The sequence below is a fragment of the Eublepharis macularius genome, chromosome 7, assembly GCF_028583425.1.
Source record: "Eublepharis macularius isolate TG4126 chromosome 7, MPM_Emac_v1.0, whole genome shotgun sequence".
In the NCBI taxonomy this organism is placed as follows: Eukaryota; Metazoa; Chordata; class Lepidosauria; order Squamata; family Eublepharidae; genus Eublepharis; species Eublepharis macularius.
The window spans coordinates 74676197-74694157 of NC_072796.1; the positions used below are offsets into that span (position 1 = coordinate 74676197).

A 17961-nucleotide genomic window follows, 5' to 3' on the forward strand; every position below is an offset into this window, starting at 1 on the left:
TCCATTGGACAGCAGTCGGAGAGCGAAGCTGCCAGACCAGGACGCCTACATTTCCCATCAAAATTTGAGGGAAGCTGACAAGTGTCCAACCTGTGCCTTTTGTCACTTGTAGTTCCGCTCTCAGTCTATTTTTTTAAAAAGATGGCCAATGGGAGCATGACAGATTTATAAAATTATGCATGGGGTGGACATGCATCCCTCTCCCATATTACCAGAAGTCAAGGGCACCTATTGAAGTGGGTCAATAGGTTCCAGACAGACAAAAGAAAATACTAATGTACCCAGTTAGTTGTAATATTCACAAAATGTGGATGTAGTGATAGCCATAAGCATAGATGGCTGTAAGGACAGGCTCAGCAATGGCTACGAGCCACATGGAGTGTAAAGAAAGGCAGCAAACCTCTGACTACCAGTGCCAGGAGGCAGGACCGAGCATCATACCTCGTTTGTTGGCCCTTCGGGATAATTGGTTGGCTGCTGAGTGAAACAAGATGCTTGACTTGATGGACCACTGATCTGATCCAGCACATTTTAAGACTAGAATTTATTGTGTATCTAGGCTGCAAGCCTATCACCTCTAAAGACTGCCTTTTCAGTTAAACAGAGAACAGTTGTACTGTCTAAACACTGGCGTAATACACTTATTACGCCAGTGTTTAGACAGTACAACAGAGCCAACCCAGAAGGTTAATATCTGTACTTTCTAAGTTTCAGCGCTATTTGAGAACTCTTCATTGTGACATTCAATGTTCAAAAACTATATCCAATTCCCAGCAGGTGAGAAGCAGAGAATGGCATTAACTGCTGTCTCATTTTGCCCCCTCCCCTGATCATCGTTCCTCTGGGGCTTTCACAGTTGAGTGTTATTAGCATAGGATTTCTGTAATGAATTTTCTTCAATAGCTTTTGCTTTATAAATGTTGCTGTTTTCTGTAATAACTGAATATAAGAAAAAAGTCAGACACATAGATCAATGTAAATAAGATTTACTTGTGGACTTTACTTTGAGCACCACTTTGATATGCAAATCTGCTAATTACAACAAAGGACTTTTCCCCCTTGTTTTAAATGGGTTTTCATAGATCTCTGGGTACACATCAAATAGAAGTTTCTGATCCGCAGTTGGGGGGAAAGACCCAAGCCCAAGCTCATCAGATCAGACCCTGACCTCTGGCAATTCATGTACAAAGAACTGAATATGAATTTCCAACCTACAAATGAATAAATAAAATCTGTGCTTCCTTTTACTGATCGATTGACTGAAACAGACCACCTGTTTTCACAGTAACTAGTAACAATTAGCCCTCAACATCTTTTTTTTTAAAAAAAGACTAAGGTGTCCTACAACAAATGTGGTCCTGTTAACACATGGAATAAAATCCTATAGGATAGAAGATGCAAAATGTGAGCACAGCTCGCCCCTGGGGACATATATTACTGGCAGGGTGATGTCTCATGTGATCCACTGTCCCCACATAATGTTGTTTCTTCATAAAATTAGAGGCTGTATGATTGTTTAAACACATACATATGCAGCACCTTAAATAAACAAGCAAAATCAAAAATGGCCAATGGTCCACAACGCTGCGAGAAAGCAGTACCACTAATGATGAAACAAGCTCCCCAAAGAAATTATGAATTGTTTGATGTACCGGGAGGTATGTGTTCCATTTGAAGAGCAAAGGCAGCAGGAAGTCAGGCTAATACATGAGGCTCAAAACCATGCTGACCTTTATATGTATTCTAACCTCCCCCATTCCATGCCACACTTACAATGTCTTCCCAAACCACACAGTTTGACTGTTCAGCTCTACTCTCAACAGCATGATCATATATTTTCCACCATGTGATAAAGGTGTTGCCCTCATGTTCTGAATTGTGGGGTCCTTAAAGGAAAGTTGAGGATGAGCACTTCCCTGTAGGGGGGTGGGGTAACCATATCACTTCATAATAGCAGATCCTGGTTTTGGTGAGATTCTCCACTGCAACACAGTTGGCATTCCTCTTAACCAAGCCTGAGGAATTAAATAATTTGCAGTTTTGATTACACATCTTCCTTGTTGTCACTGTTCATTCTGACTTATATTCATATTTCATAGGCATTGGCAATTTATTTCCAAAGGGAGATTGTGATTTTGTGTCTTCTTCCGTCGTTTCTCCCTGTTCATGAGCCAGTCCATTCAGCATAAACGAGCAAGACTTCAGCAAACCCACCAAGAAAAAGACTGTTAAGAGAGCACAGAGGTTTTATTAACAAAGATAACTTATGCGGTTACCAAAAAAACCTCCAAATGATCATTGTACAAAAGCCAGTAACGTCAACTCTGAATTCTTGCTTCAGATTATTAAATTGAAGGATAACTCTTGGTTATTTCCTGAGATTGACTACATCTTGCATCTAAAGAAGTTCAAGACCCAGCTAGCCTTCCTTTCTGCCTTCTCTTTGAGATCTCTGTCACTGAACTCTACAGGAAAACTGAGGAACCATAAAGTAAATGATTTAAGAAAATCCCACATCATTGGAAAAACAACAATTCCCAGCTGACACTCCATTCATCTTGGGCCATGGCAGGTCCAGCTCTCTCATAATGTTACATTTAAGAAGAAGTAGGGAGATTCTGGCTTGTCTCCATTTCCTTTACAACCATTAACTGTTCTAGCTTTGCATTAAACTAAAGGCTTAGTTTATGAAACAGCAAAGCGCCTTACAGAATGTTACGAATAAAACAAACGTTTGTAGACTTTATTGGTGAGAGAGCAATTTTACATGGAAAACATGTAAAGCTGACAAAGCTGTCTGGATTTTAATAGCATTACACTCACTTAAATTGAGCTGTTTTGTAAACTGTGCAAGTTTCATTGTTCATGAGAAGGGCACATTCTTATGTAACAATGTTAACAGTATCCTGTTTTATAATTATGCCATTATGCATTATAAGCCATGATGCTGAGGAGAAAATAGAGCATAGACACCATGTATGGGGAGGAGGCTGGGGCAGATTTCATTAGAAACATTCTATGCACACTTACTTGAGACTAATTCCTATTAAACACAGAGAGACTAACTTTGCATTGCACTAGGCTGCAGAGACACAGACTTCCAATAAAAGTTTTGAAAAACAACCTACTTGGAATATTTGTTTTTTGTTTGTTTTTTAATCTCATTTTTCTTTTCTGAGACAAGGGACGCATAAACATACACACTTCAGCTCCTATTGTTCTGATCTTCCTACATAATATTCCTTCTAACTCCCTCTGTTCCACTATTTGGGAGACAGTGCAATGAAGGTGAACTTGGTACTTCATTTGCTGTATCCATTCCACACATTCCACCAAGTCTACACTTTTACTGCTTGGCTGTCTTTGTTCTGAACTGCAGCAGGTAAACAACGCCTCTTTGTGTTCACAGTGGAACGGCTTTTGCAAGCACTCAAAATGCAGCATGTTTAACATGAAATATATGATACTACATAGAATGCAATTATGTATTTTTCACATTGTCCCATTGAATATATAATTTGTAGAATAATAAAAAATATATGTCAATGCACACACCACTATATGCCTAACCTACTTTTACAAACTTTTTTATTATTGAACTTGGGCCATTATTTTCTTTGTGAGGCTAGTTTAGTACTCCTTAGGCACTTCTGGATTGTCTCTTCAAAAGTATGGCCAGGGGGAGTCTCATGGCAAAGTAGATGCATGACCCTAGAGCCCTAAAATTTGGTAAGCCAGCCATCTTCAGAGCTGTTTGTGGTGGAATACTGAATCATTGAGTAAATGTGGTATAGTGGTTAGAACTTACATCAGGGACACCCACATTTCAGATTCCTCCTCCAGCTTCAAAGCTTTCTGGAAATATAGTTTGAACGAACCTCAGTTTGTAGTGTCCCAACACACCTTTAGTAGTATAAATAAAATAGCCTGAACTCTTCATGCAACTGATGAAGTCAGCCATTACTGGCCACTGAAATCAGGAGTCCAGATCTACCCCCATTGAACATAAGAGCTCATTAAAGTTTAAAGGTTCTATGGCCACTGAATAACAATGACCTGGTCTTAGAGTCCTGGTAGACATGGATCTGGAGGCTAGGCCTACGGCCCATAAGAAATAATGGAGGTAGACCTAGTATCTGAGGCCAGGCCCACCTTCAGTGCCTCCCCCAGATATTTGGTGATGGATGGACCCTCTAAATTTTAAAGAGTTACTGTTTTAAATAGGAGTAGATTTGGCATCTTTAATTTGGAAGCCAGCTTTGTCCACAGAAAACATTGGCCCTTTAACTTTTAAAGAGACAGTGTGCTGCAGAACACCTGGTAGCCTGACACAGTTCATATCTCTCCCTTCTTCCCTATTCCTATTCCCCCCCCCCCAAAAAAAACCTGAAATACTCCTGAAATTCTGGGATATAAGTTACCGTTAATCCTTAAATTTCAGGAGGATAATTTAAGACTGCCCTTAGCTGGTCCAAAACACCTAATTTCAGCTAAGGTATATTAAATGCACTACCCTAATTCTCATGTTGTTTCATGTTGAGCACAATAAGTTAAATTCTTTCTTTTGTACAAATACTGGTAGTTAAACTTTTTTTAAAATGTCCAAAGGAATAAAGGAGCATAATATGGAAATTAAAAAAAAATCACCTTGTGATACATACCAACAGGTTGTTGAAACATTCACTGTAATCTCAAAGATGATTGGGGACAGAGCAGCCGTGATAACCTACAAAAGGTAACAAAAACAATGACTGCTTGTTACATCAACTTCCTGTTACATCCATTCTGAAGAAACTAAATAGAATAAACATCTGTTCAATGCATGCATGTGGAGGAGGCTATAGGGAGATTAACACTTAAAAATTAGGGCTACATGTTTTAACTGATTTAACAGGTAGACTAATTAATTTAATGATTAACTACAGAGTAAAATGCCTTCCCCTACCAATTAATAGGTGCAGTGAAGATCAAACAAACTCTTCTGACTCTTGTAGGATACCATCTGAGCCCTCTCCCTTGTCAACTTTCCTTTCACTTTCTCTTCAAAACTGGTATGTATTTGGCCTTTAGGATGAAACTACTATAGCTTCCTTTTTTTAAAAAAAAAAACCCTGTTTTTATAGTTGTTCAGAAAAGTAAAAAGATAAAATCTATACATAATAAGCAGCAAAGCTAATTCTAGGGACCTTCTTTAATGAAAAAAAATGCTAGTGCTCAACTGAAATTAGGGTGGTCAGTTCCCCGGATTCCCCTGCTCCCACCCTCCACCCCTTGCCACCACTCACCTGGTGGGTAGGTGGGTGGGAGATGGATAAACAGGCGTCCCAGGGTGAGCTCCCAGCACAGTACAACAATGTCACTTCTAGGAGTGACATCACCATGCAGGCCAAAGGAATGCTCCCGCACTTCGCACCAGGCCGATTTGAGTCCCAAACAGGGAGCACTCCCCTGGTCTAAGGGGTGACATCACTCCCAGAAGTAATATCATCATGTCACCATCAGGAGCATGTGTGTCAAGGTGAGTGCCGAGTTCCCCAGCCTCCCACTGGAAGGGTAAGAGGACCTAGCAACCCTAACAAATCATTTAGTACTCTTTTTCTGCCTGGCTGTTCCATGATGGAAACGTGTTTATTTTTTAAGTCATTTTGCTTCTGGTGTTGCTGTGAATAAACAAGGAATAGAAAAAATTCTCTATCCCCAACTTTTATCTAGTTGGTCTTTACGGTCTACTAAGACCCAAATCTTGCTCTTTCATTACTAGAGCTAATAGTTAACTGGCTGGCCTGAGTGAGGACAACAAAAGCCACACATTGGGGCCACCCCTTACCCTTCTGGTGGGAGGATGGGGAGGGGCCAGGGGACTGCTCTCTGTTTGGGGCTCAAACTAACTGAACTAACTGCACACACATCTTCTGGGGAAGTCTTCCCAGTCCAAGCTTCCGTTTGACCTCTGACCCAGGAACTTTTCTCACACCAGTAACTAGTTACAATGAAGGTGGTACCATTTTACTGTAAAGTAAGAATGGCTTTTTAAAGCACAGCAGGAGCAGGCAGGAGAGACAAATCATCTCCCTACCTACTCTCTCTACCCCATGCAACTGTTTATCTCTAATAATTTCTCTCCCACCAAGTCTTACCACTACTAGTAGAAATGACTGAGGGTTTTTTTTGGCAGAAAAACTGTAAAACTGTGGGTGGAAGGTTCACTACCCTCTTCCAATGAGCCAAGCAGCTCATTAAATGCCCCTTCACTCACTAATTTTACAAAAATTCATAACAATCTGCATTGTAAACGTTGTGCCACCATAGCACTGAATTTCACCTGAATGACATACTAAATCATAGGAACAACACCCCATCCTCTTGCGCAAATCCCTCAGCTTCTATGAGTCTTGTACATAAAAACAAATAGCGACTTTACTTTTACAATGAATTATTTTGTCTTTTTTTTAAGTAAGTGAGATGCTGAATTTTTTTTACAAATATCTTTCAATCATTCAAAGTAACTAGAAAACTGGAGTTTCACATCTTCCTTTTAGCGACAAATAAACTCTTCAGGAATGTGTAAGGCAAATTAGTTGAATCATTTCCACTCTCTGCTATAAGCCAAAACTTATATTAGAAGTCTGCAATCTCAAACACAACTAAAACATAGTCAAGAGGGCATTGAGGGCAACCAGAGGGAGAAGAAGAAAAATGGTGCATGCCAATTTGCTGTGTTTATTTTCTAAAAACAGTACAAGTAAAGGGGAAATAGAGCATTCAGCTGTGCAATTTGCTTAAGGACAAAACTGCAAACACATTCCTTTAACTTGGAACATAATCTTTCCACTTTCTAAATTTAAACAAGAATGACTGCATTATTTTTAATACAAGCAAGGCTTTATCTTGATTAATACAATAAGTGTATTTTTAATCCTGTAGAACCTTTGGCAGAAATGAATGAAATAAGATCTCAATCTCCCTCTCTCTCCCACACACACACACAAAATCAGACTGCAGTGTGCTACAGGACCTGGACTAAGTAAATCTTGTACCACAAACACTCCGGGGAGTGTCCAGCAAGTCACAGTGCAATCCTGAGACCACTTTCCTGAACGTAAACCCTATTGAATAGTTGTGAGTAGGATTCTGGATAGACCTGTTTATTATTGCTCTCAGTCACTCACTCTTCTCATATGGTTGTTGTGAAGGAAAAGAGAATTTAAAAAGAAATTTATAGAGCCACCTGCTCCCATCTGAACTTGCCTAGGTGTCATACTCTGTGTGCATTCTGAAGAAAGGGGAGTGGTGACAACACATTTGCACTTGTAGCACCTCACATATAGAGAATGCTTTCTCTATGTATATTTGCCTGGGTGTCTATAGTATAGTACTGAGTTTTAGGAGCCAGGTGATGACATTTCCCAGATATTTATGGTTTCCTCACTTAGATCCCTATATTATTGTATTCATTCAGTAAAAATTGCTGCCATTTTTACTGTTTTTAATATTATGCTGATTTTATTAATTTTTTTTTTCAGATCTCACTGTAGTTTGCCTTTCTATATTGAGCGGTAGAACAGAGATGCATTAATAAAACAATGTATTACTGAATTACAATAAAAAAGCTTCATCAAATGCTTGTATAGGCATTTGTCCCCATTAAAAATAGTACTGTATAAGACAGACACGAAGCCGTCTTATACTGAAGCAGATCACTGATGCATCTAACTTGACTTCTGAAGCAGGAGCCAACCTTGTGGGAATGACCTCGCTCTGCTTCCCAAGCAATTTGCATTCTTCCTTCCATCCCATCGTTTACTATCACTGCATTTATTAACTAGCTTTATATCACAGCTTTTGAGCAGATCCTCAAACTGGTTTGCACACATCTTCATATCCCTGTATCTTCAAACATAATAAACTGGCTCTCACTAGGAGGCATCATTCTATTGTAGCTCATCAGTCCCCCTTATCTGATACCCTCTCCGTACCATTTTGTAACTAGTTAAAAAAATACTCTTGTCTTTTCATGCCCGAAATATTGTTCTCAAACAGATCTGCGCATGTCCAAAGAGCCATGAAAAAAACAAGGGAACCAGGAGGAGCCATTTTTCTTCACCTGGCAGCACTGGCACAGTCAGGCATTTGCTTGGATGTGCACTCTTTAGTTTTTTTTAATCTACGGCTCGAGATCTTTCAATGTCTCAGAGTCTAAGCAGGAAGGAACCAAGTGCTGTTCTACACATGAAAAAAGGTCAAATTTCTGTGAACACAAAAAACAAAATAGAAGAGTACTACAGGTCTCAAAATGAAAAATAGATGTATTATGGGAATCCAAAATGAGAAACATCTTAGCCCATAAAATAAATAAATGGATGAAACATATAATGATACAGTATATCACTGCTGAAAATTGAATAAAACATCAAAAGAGTAAAATACACTATAATGGTCATACAATTATGAATCACTAGCAAATGATACAATATGCAAAAAATACTGTTTACACTAATGACCATATAATCACAATGACACTTGTCATAACCCATGAACAAAATGCACCGTAATAACTGCATCGTTTTAAAACACTGACCTAATAAGGGTAATGACTTATTTGAAGCAGCAGCATCTCCAGATTCTCCTCACTTTGAATATAAATATAATATGAACTGACTTTAAATCTTACTTGAGTTTCAGATACTATGACTCCGGCAGATGATCCAAGTTTCTATATTCTGAGGAGGATTTTTTCAAAATTGAGCTAGCTAGCATTATTTTTGCTCGTGTTATTGTACCATCATTGTGAACTCTATTTTTTAATATTTTGATACTATCAGTGATTGAAATTGTATGGCCGTTTTTCCAGGGCCGGTGCCAGTTTCTGGCACTTGAGGCTGGGGGCAGCTTTAGGGTTGTTGCCGTGCGCACGCGGACTGCATGATGACATCACTGCATGTGACATCATTGCGCAGCATGCTGCTGCGAGCCAGCTCCATTGGCGCAGGAGGCAGCTGGGATGGCATGTGGGTGGCCTCCGAGCCCTCCCGCTCAGTTGCCCCGCGCTGCCCCAGCCACCTGCCATGCCTGGCCTGCAGCTGTGTGCAGGCGGCAGCAGCACAGGGCAACTGAGCAGGAGGGCTGGGAGGCTGCCCACTGAGACTGCTTCACGCTGCCACCGCCAGCATGTGCTCCTGGCTGGGCGCAGCAGCTGCGGGCCAGGTATGGCAGGTGGCCAAGGCGGCACACGAGTGACTTCCCAGCCTTCCCTCTCAGCTGCCAGCGCTGTCGCTGCCAGCTCCATGGCGTGCGCTCCCGCCCCTGGCGCCCCCTCCAGCACCTCAGCGCTTGAGGCGGCTGCTGGACCCACCTCCATGGATGCGCTGGCCCTGCATTTTTCAGTATGAGACTTCTAGTTGTCTTGTGCTGTCTTCTTCACTGTTCCAGTAAGACGGATGGTGAGCTCTCTAATCCCACTGCTTTACTACAGGTACACCAACACAAACCATGATTCTGGCATTAACCAGTGCCTGTAGCCATGGTTTAAACTGGGTCTGCAAGTGATGGTTACAAGAGAACCTGGATTGCATCAGTACTCCTATAATATGAAAACATGGCTTAAAGCTGAGAAAGAAAGCAAAGAGAAAAGGAGCTTGTCATTAGAGAGGGGGCCGAATCACAATACAAACTAAATTTCGCCACAAACCGGGCCAGGTTGTGCTTCACAAACCAGCAGTTCATGGAACCACGTGTTTATGGAACACGTTTGGTTTGTGTTAAACCCCAATACCAGGGCATTTAAACCCCCGGATCAGCTGCTTGTTGGGGATCTCCCTGACAAGCAGCTGATCCAAGCCTGTGGGGGTGAAATGCCCCTTTCCTAGCTGCTGCAAAGTGGCACAGAAAGGGGCATTTAATCCCCCCAATCAGCTTCTTGTCCAGGATGTAAATAGGGGGCATGTAACTTCTTTCCCCTTGGTGGTGGAAAATGCCATCCAGTCATAATTGCCACTGCAACACTGGTTTGCCTGGACTAACCAGGTCAGGGGCTGTGATAAGGTCAGAATTATCATTATTCCCCCAGAACTGTTGGGTAATTGAGACTTGTTTACCCAAGGTTAGCTACTGAGTCCAATCAATTATGGGACTTAAACCAGCACGGTGCTGATTCGTGGCCCAGTCACTTAACCACAACATTTTAGCAACTCATTTCAGCCATCTTTGTCTGATGGATCCAAACCGTGGATCTTCTCCCTTTCACTAGTCTGTTGAGAGGCCCAGGGGTAGGCTGAGACCTGGGAGCTGGGCAAGTCTAGGCCACAGGCTTGCACTCTCTGAGGCCTGGGAGGAGGCTAGGCCTGCCTTTGTTGACATACCACCAGAAGAAATTTTCCAGGCATTCTTGCCTGATGGGTCCAGGCCCTTGGGCTTTTCTTTTTCACTGGCCTGTTGAGAGGCCCAGAAGGGGGCCAAGGCCTGGGAGTTTGGAAAGTCTAGGCCACAGTCCTGTGCTCTCAGAGGCCTGGGATGTGGCTATGCCTGCTTTTGCTGACATTCTGCCATCCAGGCCCTTGGGCATTTCCCTTTCACTGGCCTGTTGAGAGGCCCAAGAGGGGGCTGAGGCCTGTGAGTCTGGCACCACTAGGCTGCAGCTTTGCACCCTCTGAGGCCTGGGAGGCGGCTGGGGCCTGCTGTTACTGACATTTCCACCAACAGAAATTTTCCCGCCAAAAGGAAAAATGAAAGTGAAAGCGCGTCTCATAAGTCCCAGCTGAAGGAAAGAGAAATAAATGAGGCCTCCCTTTTATTTGCAGTGAATTGGCTCCGAGGCTTCTGCTACTCTTTTCTCTTCCCTCCTTCCTTTTGTGGTCCCCATTTACTGCTGGGTCAATCTTACCACAGTTCAGTCAGGGCTGCCGGGATTGGAGCAGTTCCTCTGCTGCTGTTGGAGGCTGCTCCTTCCAAAGAGTTCCCGATAATATTGGTCTCCATGACAGGCTACCGCAGACTCAAACACTGCACCCTCTGGCCATCTGAGGGGGGTTCCTCTCATCCTGAAGGTGGGGAACCTCAGTGGAGTTTTGTGGTTGTGGCTGTGGAACCTATGGACCTCCAGCTCAAACGCTTGCCATCACTCTGAGCAAAACAGGGGTGGGGTAGGGCAGCAGGCTCTTTCCCTTCCTGTGTGAGCTCTGCACTGCCTGTGGCCATGGCCTCCCTGAGTACTGGGATTACAGGCATGCACAACCATTCCCAGCTCATCTCTGGCAGTTTCTTCTTTACTGGGATTGCTGCGCTCTGCAGAGCATTGCTGAAGGCATCCTGCTTGGATGGCAGGACCAGAAAGACTGGTGATTCCAGGGACAAGTCCCTCCTCTCCAGGATCAAAATTAGACGCCTAACCCTATCTTCGGAGAAGAGGAGCTATATCCCAAAAGTATGGACTGCCCCACTCCTAGGACCACCGGAGAAAGGGGTATTTCAACCCCATATCAGCTGCTTGTCAGAGATCTCCCCAACAAGCAGCTGATCCAAGCCTGCAGGGGTGAAATGCCCCTTTCCCTGCCACTTTGCAGCAGCAGAGAAAGGGACATATAACCCCCTGGATCAGCTGCTTTTTAGGGATCTCCCCAACAAGCAGCTGATCCAAGCCTGTGGGGGTGAAATGCTCCTTTCCCTGCCGCTTTGCAGCAGTATGGAAAGGGGTATTTAAACCCCACAAACCATGAACCACGAACCAGTTTGCGAAATGGGGCAAGTTTGTGAAAGTTCATGTTTCGTGAAACCAGACAAACCACGAACCACAGGGTTCATTTTTTCCCCCGGTTCGTGCCCACCTCCACCTGTCATACACCTTGTTCCATTTTGCCATTCAAATACTGTTTCCACATTAGCAAATGTTTGAATTTACATGTCCAATATCAGTTCTAAGAATCATTCAGACATAACAAGGATACAGTAATAAGGATAGCAAAAATACAAGTCAGTGGCATGAACAGAGTTTGAGAATAAGATCCTAGCACCTTAAAGACTAGATTAACACAATTTTAGTTTTCATGAAATCTTCATGAGTTAGAGCTCACTTCATCAGATGCACTACTTGCCACTGGACTGCAACTTGGAAAAGTATTCAGTCACCCAGACCTTGGTGCTGGGCATTTGTTTAGTCAATTTCCCCCTTGTTTAGTCAATTTATTTAGTCAATTTGTTTAGTCAATTTCCCAGTTCGTCTCATGCACTCTCAAATAAAGGCTTATCCAGAAACTTGCACACTTTATTCATTCCTAATCTGCATTTCATTATCAGTCCTCATGGCTAATTAAATTTCAGCACTCACTAATGCTGAAGAGGGCACATTCAGCCCTTCTCAGTTCTCAGGGCACGCCCTGCATAATTTTCTAAGAAGAACTGGGGTGGAGGGTGGCAGTTATAAAAAAACAGGATATTTTTATCATTTGCAATTAATTATCAACCAATTATGAAATTTTTAATGGTAATCTACCAAGACCTTTCCACCATCATTCTAAACATATTTCCCATAAGGCACTAACTGTGTCCTAGGTGGCATACAGGATGCAGAGGTAACTTCCCCAAGGTTTGAAATGTACGTTACATGGGATAAGAGGCCAAACAAAAACAAAAAGGCGGCTTCTTGTGACAGAAAAGTTGCAAGGGCAGAGATGCTTGTGTTCATGCCTCTGGGGAATTTCCCCCCAGAAAAAAGGAGTTTCAAAGAACTCCTTTTAGCAGCGCTAGAATCCCTTAAGAGAGAGCTCTAGGGATCGAAACTTTAGCCAGTAAAGGTCATTTGCAATGAAAAATTCTGTCAAATGATTTGAGATCATTTCCTACTGATTTGGAGCTGCACCAGTGTCTGTGTGTGTGTCGGGGAGGGGGGGATGTCAGGAAAATTGGTACACTGAGGACCAACTCAAATACATACAAGACCCTTCAATTGCATAACAGGGGTTATGTGTAGATTACTTATTTATTTACTGTAGTTATCAGCCACATTTTTCATTGAGTCTCAAAGCTGATTACAGAGTTATAAGAACAATGAAGGAAAAATAATAGTGTAATATATGAACAGTGTAATAGGATGGGAAAGTAGACTAGAGCAACTCCATGGGTTCTCTTTTTGGCTCCTGAAGATATAATGATATTCTGCTATCATGGCTTTTCCATTGATTGGTCAGATTCAAAGGGCACGTGCTTACTGTAGACTGTCTAATAAACACTGAAAGGAGAGTTACTCTGGTCTAAGCTCATTAATTTCAATGGGCTTAGACTGAAGTAGTTTTGCTTAGGATTTCACTGTTAATACTATACAACTTCTTGACAACAAATTATTTGGTCATGATGAAATCCTTCTACTTCTCTGCCTTTTTGTCATTTGCTGTTCTCCATTCAGTATTCAAGTACATAGATAACAGAACTAAAGGAAAATTTAAAACATAAATTAAAAGAATACTTTTTTTCTTATTATCTAGTCCTTTTCATTATGTTTATTCCAATCTTATTTTAATGTAGTAAACTGCTAGGGTTTTTTTACTTTCTTAGGTGCATACATTACTTTGAATTCAGAAGTCATGCCAGAATAACTTATGTCCCTAAACCACACAGAGTAAAACGGTTACCCAGCATTTTAACTATTTCTTTTATATGTTGATCTGTTATTATACATGCTATTTATGCAAAATTTATTAACTAAAACATAAGTCAGTTTAAAGAAAACTAAAATATTGCAGAATTCTTTGTCACTGAAAATAGTGACATTGGGTAATATAGATTTTTTTGTCTCTCAAATAAAGTTACTTATGGCTCTACTTGGGAGGGAAGGTGGCAGTGTAGAGCTTAATCTTGTCAGATCCTGGAAGCTAAGCAGGGTCTTTCCTTAGATGGGATTTGAGGGAAGACTGTGCAGAGGAAGGCAATGGCAAACCACCTCTGCTTCTCACTTGCCTAAGTTGAAAGCTCCTTGCTGAGGTTGTCATAAGTTGGTTGCAACTTGATAGCACATACATACATACATACATACATACATACATATGGCTGAGTTCAAACATCATACATAATTATTGTCTATTGTTATACTCGCATGTTTCTCTCTCCTCCTCCTCTTGTATGCACAGCATGCTTCTTCCCAATTTGGAATTCCAGTTGGCGGAAAGGAAACAAACTCCAGTTTGCTCAAGCACTAGACATCAACAAGACAAGTTATAGCTTGATTCAACACTTCCAAAATCAGGAAGCTGAGTTTCAGAAAGGAACGAGGAGATGGAGGGTGGAAGTGCACAATCATGGCAATGAACTGTGTCCATGCCCATCATAAACAAAAGTTTCTCTGAATACAATCTCGCTGAAAAGTACTCTTCTTGGTTTTCAACAGCTCATGAAGCAAATTATAATAGGAAAAAACCTAGGTTTGCATGCCTTTTTGTTAGATTGTTTTATGTCATTCCCCAAGATATAAAAACATATTCACATGAATTCCAGTAGATGTTGGAAAAATTCAAAAGATCAGCTGATAAGACACTCAAAAACACAAATGATGACAGCTGGCATCTGAAAGGGTCTGGGGCAACAGCCTTAGAAGGGCTGATAAGATGCTATCCTTGTGTAAAAAAAAAGCCTAATGCATTTTCACAGCAATTAACTTTTGACCTTGCATTAGGAGGTCATATAATGCACGACTGTCTATATTCATCAAAGCACAGCTAAGGAAAAAATATGCCATTGTTAACAACTTGGTGAAAAGAGATGAGGAGCTGGGAGACCCATGATTCCCAGAATCTTTTAAACATTTCAGTTTTGAAAGGCCCTGATTCAGATTGCTTCTGCATGGGAAGAAGGCGATTCATCCCCCAACATTTCGGCTGTCTAAAACCAGGAGGCAGCCTTGGAAGGAAGGAAAAGTAAGACAGACAAAACCATGGCAGGGGTGGAAAGATCTCCTCTCCACCCTATACAGTCCAATTTAAACCCACTTGAAATTTACCATTTAAATGTGATAGGAATAGGGTTGCCAACTCTGGGTGGGAAAATTCCTGGAGATTTGGGGGTGCAGCTGGGAAGGGCAGGATTTGGGGAGGGGAGGGTCCTCAGCAGAGTATAATGCCATAGAGTTCACTCCCCAAAGCAGCCGTTTGCTCCAGGAGAATTTATCTCTGTAGTCTGGAGATTAGCTGTAATTCCAGGAGATCTCCAGGCCCCACCTGGAGACTGGCAGTCCTAGATAGGAATATGACAACCAGAGGGAGAATCATCTGGTTTAACCACAGAGATTGGGGCAAATGCTAGAGCACCATCCAAAGCGATGTCACTTTCAGGTCATGCTGGAATTGACATCTAGGCCTTACTAACAGCACTGATCATCCTTCTACCCTTCTACCCCACCCCACCCCAGTCCAGTTCAGTGGCCACTGACAGAGGAGGCAGGTGGCAGAAGGTCTCCTGCCAAAGAGGGAGACCTGGGTTCCATGGACAGGAAGATCCAGTGAGGGATTTTCCAGAGTAAAAACACAATTATACCCCCATGTCCAATGCAGAAGACTTTGGCTATTTCCACATGCCCTTAAACGGACAGCCCACTTACCAAACACTGGCAATTTTCCCTCACAAATCCAGATGTCTCTATCTGCAAAACAGTTGTGGGCTGTTTGGCTTCCATTTTTTCTACACCTTTTTTTGGAATGCACTTTCTGTGGTCCCAGAAAAGGTTCTGAAAAAACAGAAGCCAAATGGCCCGCATCAGTTTTGCAAATGAAGACGTTGCCAGAATTCCATTTATATGCCATCCCTTTAAGAACGTGTGGAAATGGCCTTTCTCTTAATATTTTTCCTGTGTGCTTCATTTAATCATGCCTAATATCCATTCTTTGTTAGTGTTAATAGTGATATACTGAATCATGACTTTGATTTCTGGAACTTATTTCCAAATAAAGGAGTATAAAACCTAGCTTCTTAACATAAATATTGTGATGAATTTTTTTGAAATGGCAAATCTTTTATTCGGAAGTTGTGATATTTAGAGAAACATAATAACCTTTTTAGAGACACAAACAAGATATTGGGACTTCCAGAACTGTACCGAAGCAATACAATCTTTTTGTATTAAGGAAACATGATTTTGATCCCCCTCCATAACTTCTCAGACTTTAAACTGCCTGTGATTGCATGAGGGAATCCATGTTGGATAGTGGGCTACGAGCAATCAATATACTGACTCAGAAGGAAGTAGCCAGGTTTCCCTAGGGGAACAGATATTTTCCCAACAATGGTTCTATTCTTTGGCTTCCTGAGAGCTCATCAAAGTGCAGTCCATGATTAATGATCAAGGTTTACAGGACAATAACATACCTCTTAGACTCATCTAGGAATCTGCCTTATTAATGTAGACTTCTCTGGAAACCCTTTGCATGCACAAAAATTGAACACATTGCCAGCACGAGTTAAGAGCCAAAACAGACGTTATGAATTACACGTGATTGTGCGAGTGCCAGCGATCCTGTCTGTTTCTGCCCGCCCGTGCCCCGTTCCTGGGTTTGTGCACGTGTCCTGCCCCCCGCCGTACGTGAGTGTGTGTGTCCGCGTCTGCACATGTCCCTCTCCACGACCAGCGAGCTGACCTCAATGAGCGGCTGTTTTTCCATTCCCGTGGTTGTAGCCATTTCACTAGCTGCCAGATGGCGCTATTGCCCACGCGTTGCAAGTGAAGGGGTGACGCAGGCCGTGGCCTTCCTTGGAGCGCTGGCCCTCTTCTGTGGCCCTGCTCCGATTAGCTGAATTGTGTGGGGCGTGGTTGAGGCACAAGCGCGGTTGAGGCACTTCCCCCCCGGGTGTCCTGCTATTATCGCGTGCAAAGGGGGGGTCCTGGCTGTGCCTCGCCAGCGTGCCGGTGTTCTGGCTTCTGCTCCTGTTCCACCCGTGTGTGCTCAAACAGGCTACATTAAAACTTCCAAAGGTTTTATTTTTATTTTTTAAGAGGGATATCCAAAAACACAGGGTTTGAAAAAAAAATTATTTCCCACAGACTTTGGGCACACATGGCCATGTCACTTTCCGGCTGGCCTACCACGACTGTTGCAACATTGGGCAAATGCCTGGGGTGGAACATGCTGCCCAGTAAGCCCTGCGGCCACTTTGAAGTTTTGGGGTCCGGGGAGTTTGTTTCGACGCCGTATCCAAGATAGGCTCAGATCGGTGCATGTTGACCTGTGAAATGTCTCCAGACCAACCAGCTTCCAGAGGGTGCGGCGTGCCTCATGATTGGTTGCCTGTGTCATTTGCCCACGCACACAAGACTAGGCTTCTCGTGTCGACCGCACATGTCAGTTGCCTTGCAGGGAAGAATGGCGGAGTGGGTGCCGAGTAACTGGTGGCAGGAGTGGGCAGCGGAGGCAGCCATGGCCTTGGAGGCCAAGGGAATGAGCAAGCACGAGCGCAACACGGCTGAGGAGACCACGGTCCCATTCCACCTAGAGTCTCTCTTCCCGGACCGTGCTGAGCTCTTGCACATGGTCCGCCAGTCGATGACCTCTATGATTGAGGAAATAGAGGTCGATATGGTGGAGCAAGAGTTCCTCGGCACGAGACCGTGGAGTAAGTGCGATCCCCTCCCGCATTTCTTTAATGAACGCTTTGCGGCGCTCCCCCTTTGCGGGTGGGGGTTGGCTTAGACAGTTGTGCGGTTTCTCCAACACACCATCTCATTGCAAGGGGGGTTTGCAATGCAGCCCTCTGGCGCTGGCGCAGAATTCATCCCTGGTCCCCGCTGCTGATAGGCGGCCAGCGTCCTGCTTCATGAGGTGGCATGCCCCACCTAGAATGCACCGTCCATTCCTGCTGCCTTTGATCTGAAGTGTATGGGCCCTCTGCTCCTGTCCCAGGACAACATGAGGTGTGCTGCTACAGGTTGCAGGATTTATCGGGGGATGAGCTCTTGTGAGTCAGAACGGTCTCCTTCAGGCTCTCCTTGGA

At 43.0% G+C, this 17961-nt stretch overlaps 1 protein-coding gene across 5 annotated transcripts in view; it reads right to left on the reverse strand.

The window, feature by feature from the left end:
* Positions 1 to 970: 970 nt before the first annotated feature.
* The window catches only part of TMEM241 (transmembrane protein 241), an 82882-nt gene continuing 65891 nt past the window's right edge, over positions 971 to 17961 (reverse strand). The window contains exons 14-15 of one of the 5 annotated variants that reach the window (XM_054984904.1): positions 4648 to 4726; positions 971 to 2225 (exon numbers count right to left, since the gene is read on the reverse strand). In XM_054984904.1, coding sequence (XP_054840879.1) covers positions 2071 to 2225; positions 4648 to 4726 — 234 coding nt within the window. In that variant the 3' untranslated portion in view covers positions 971 to 2070. Of the gene's footprint in view, positions 2226 to 4647; positions 4727 to 17961 lie in introns of those variants that run through there. The other 4 variants (XM_054984905.1, XM_054984908.1, XM_054984909.1 and 1 more) reach the window with 4 other exon arrangements.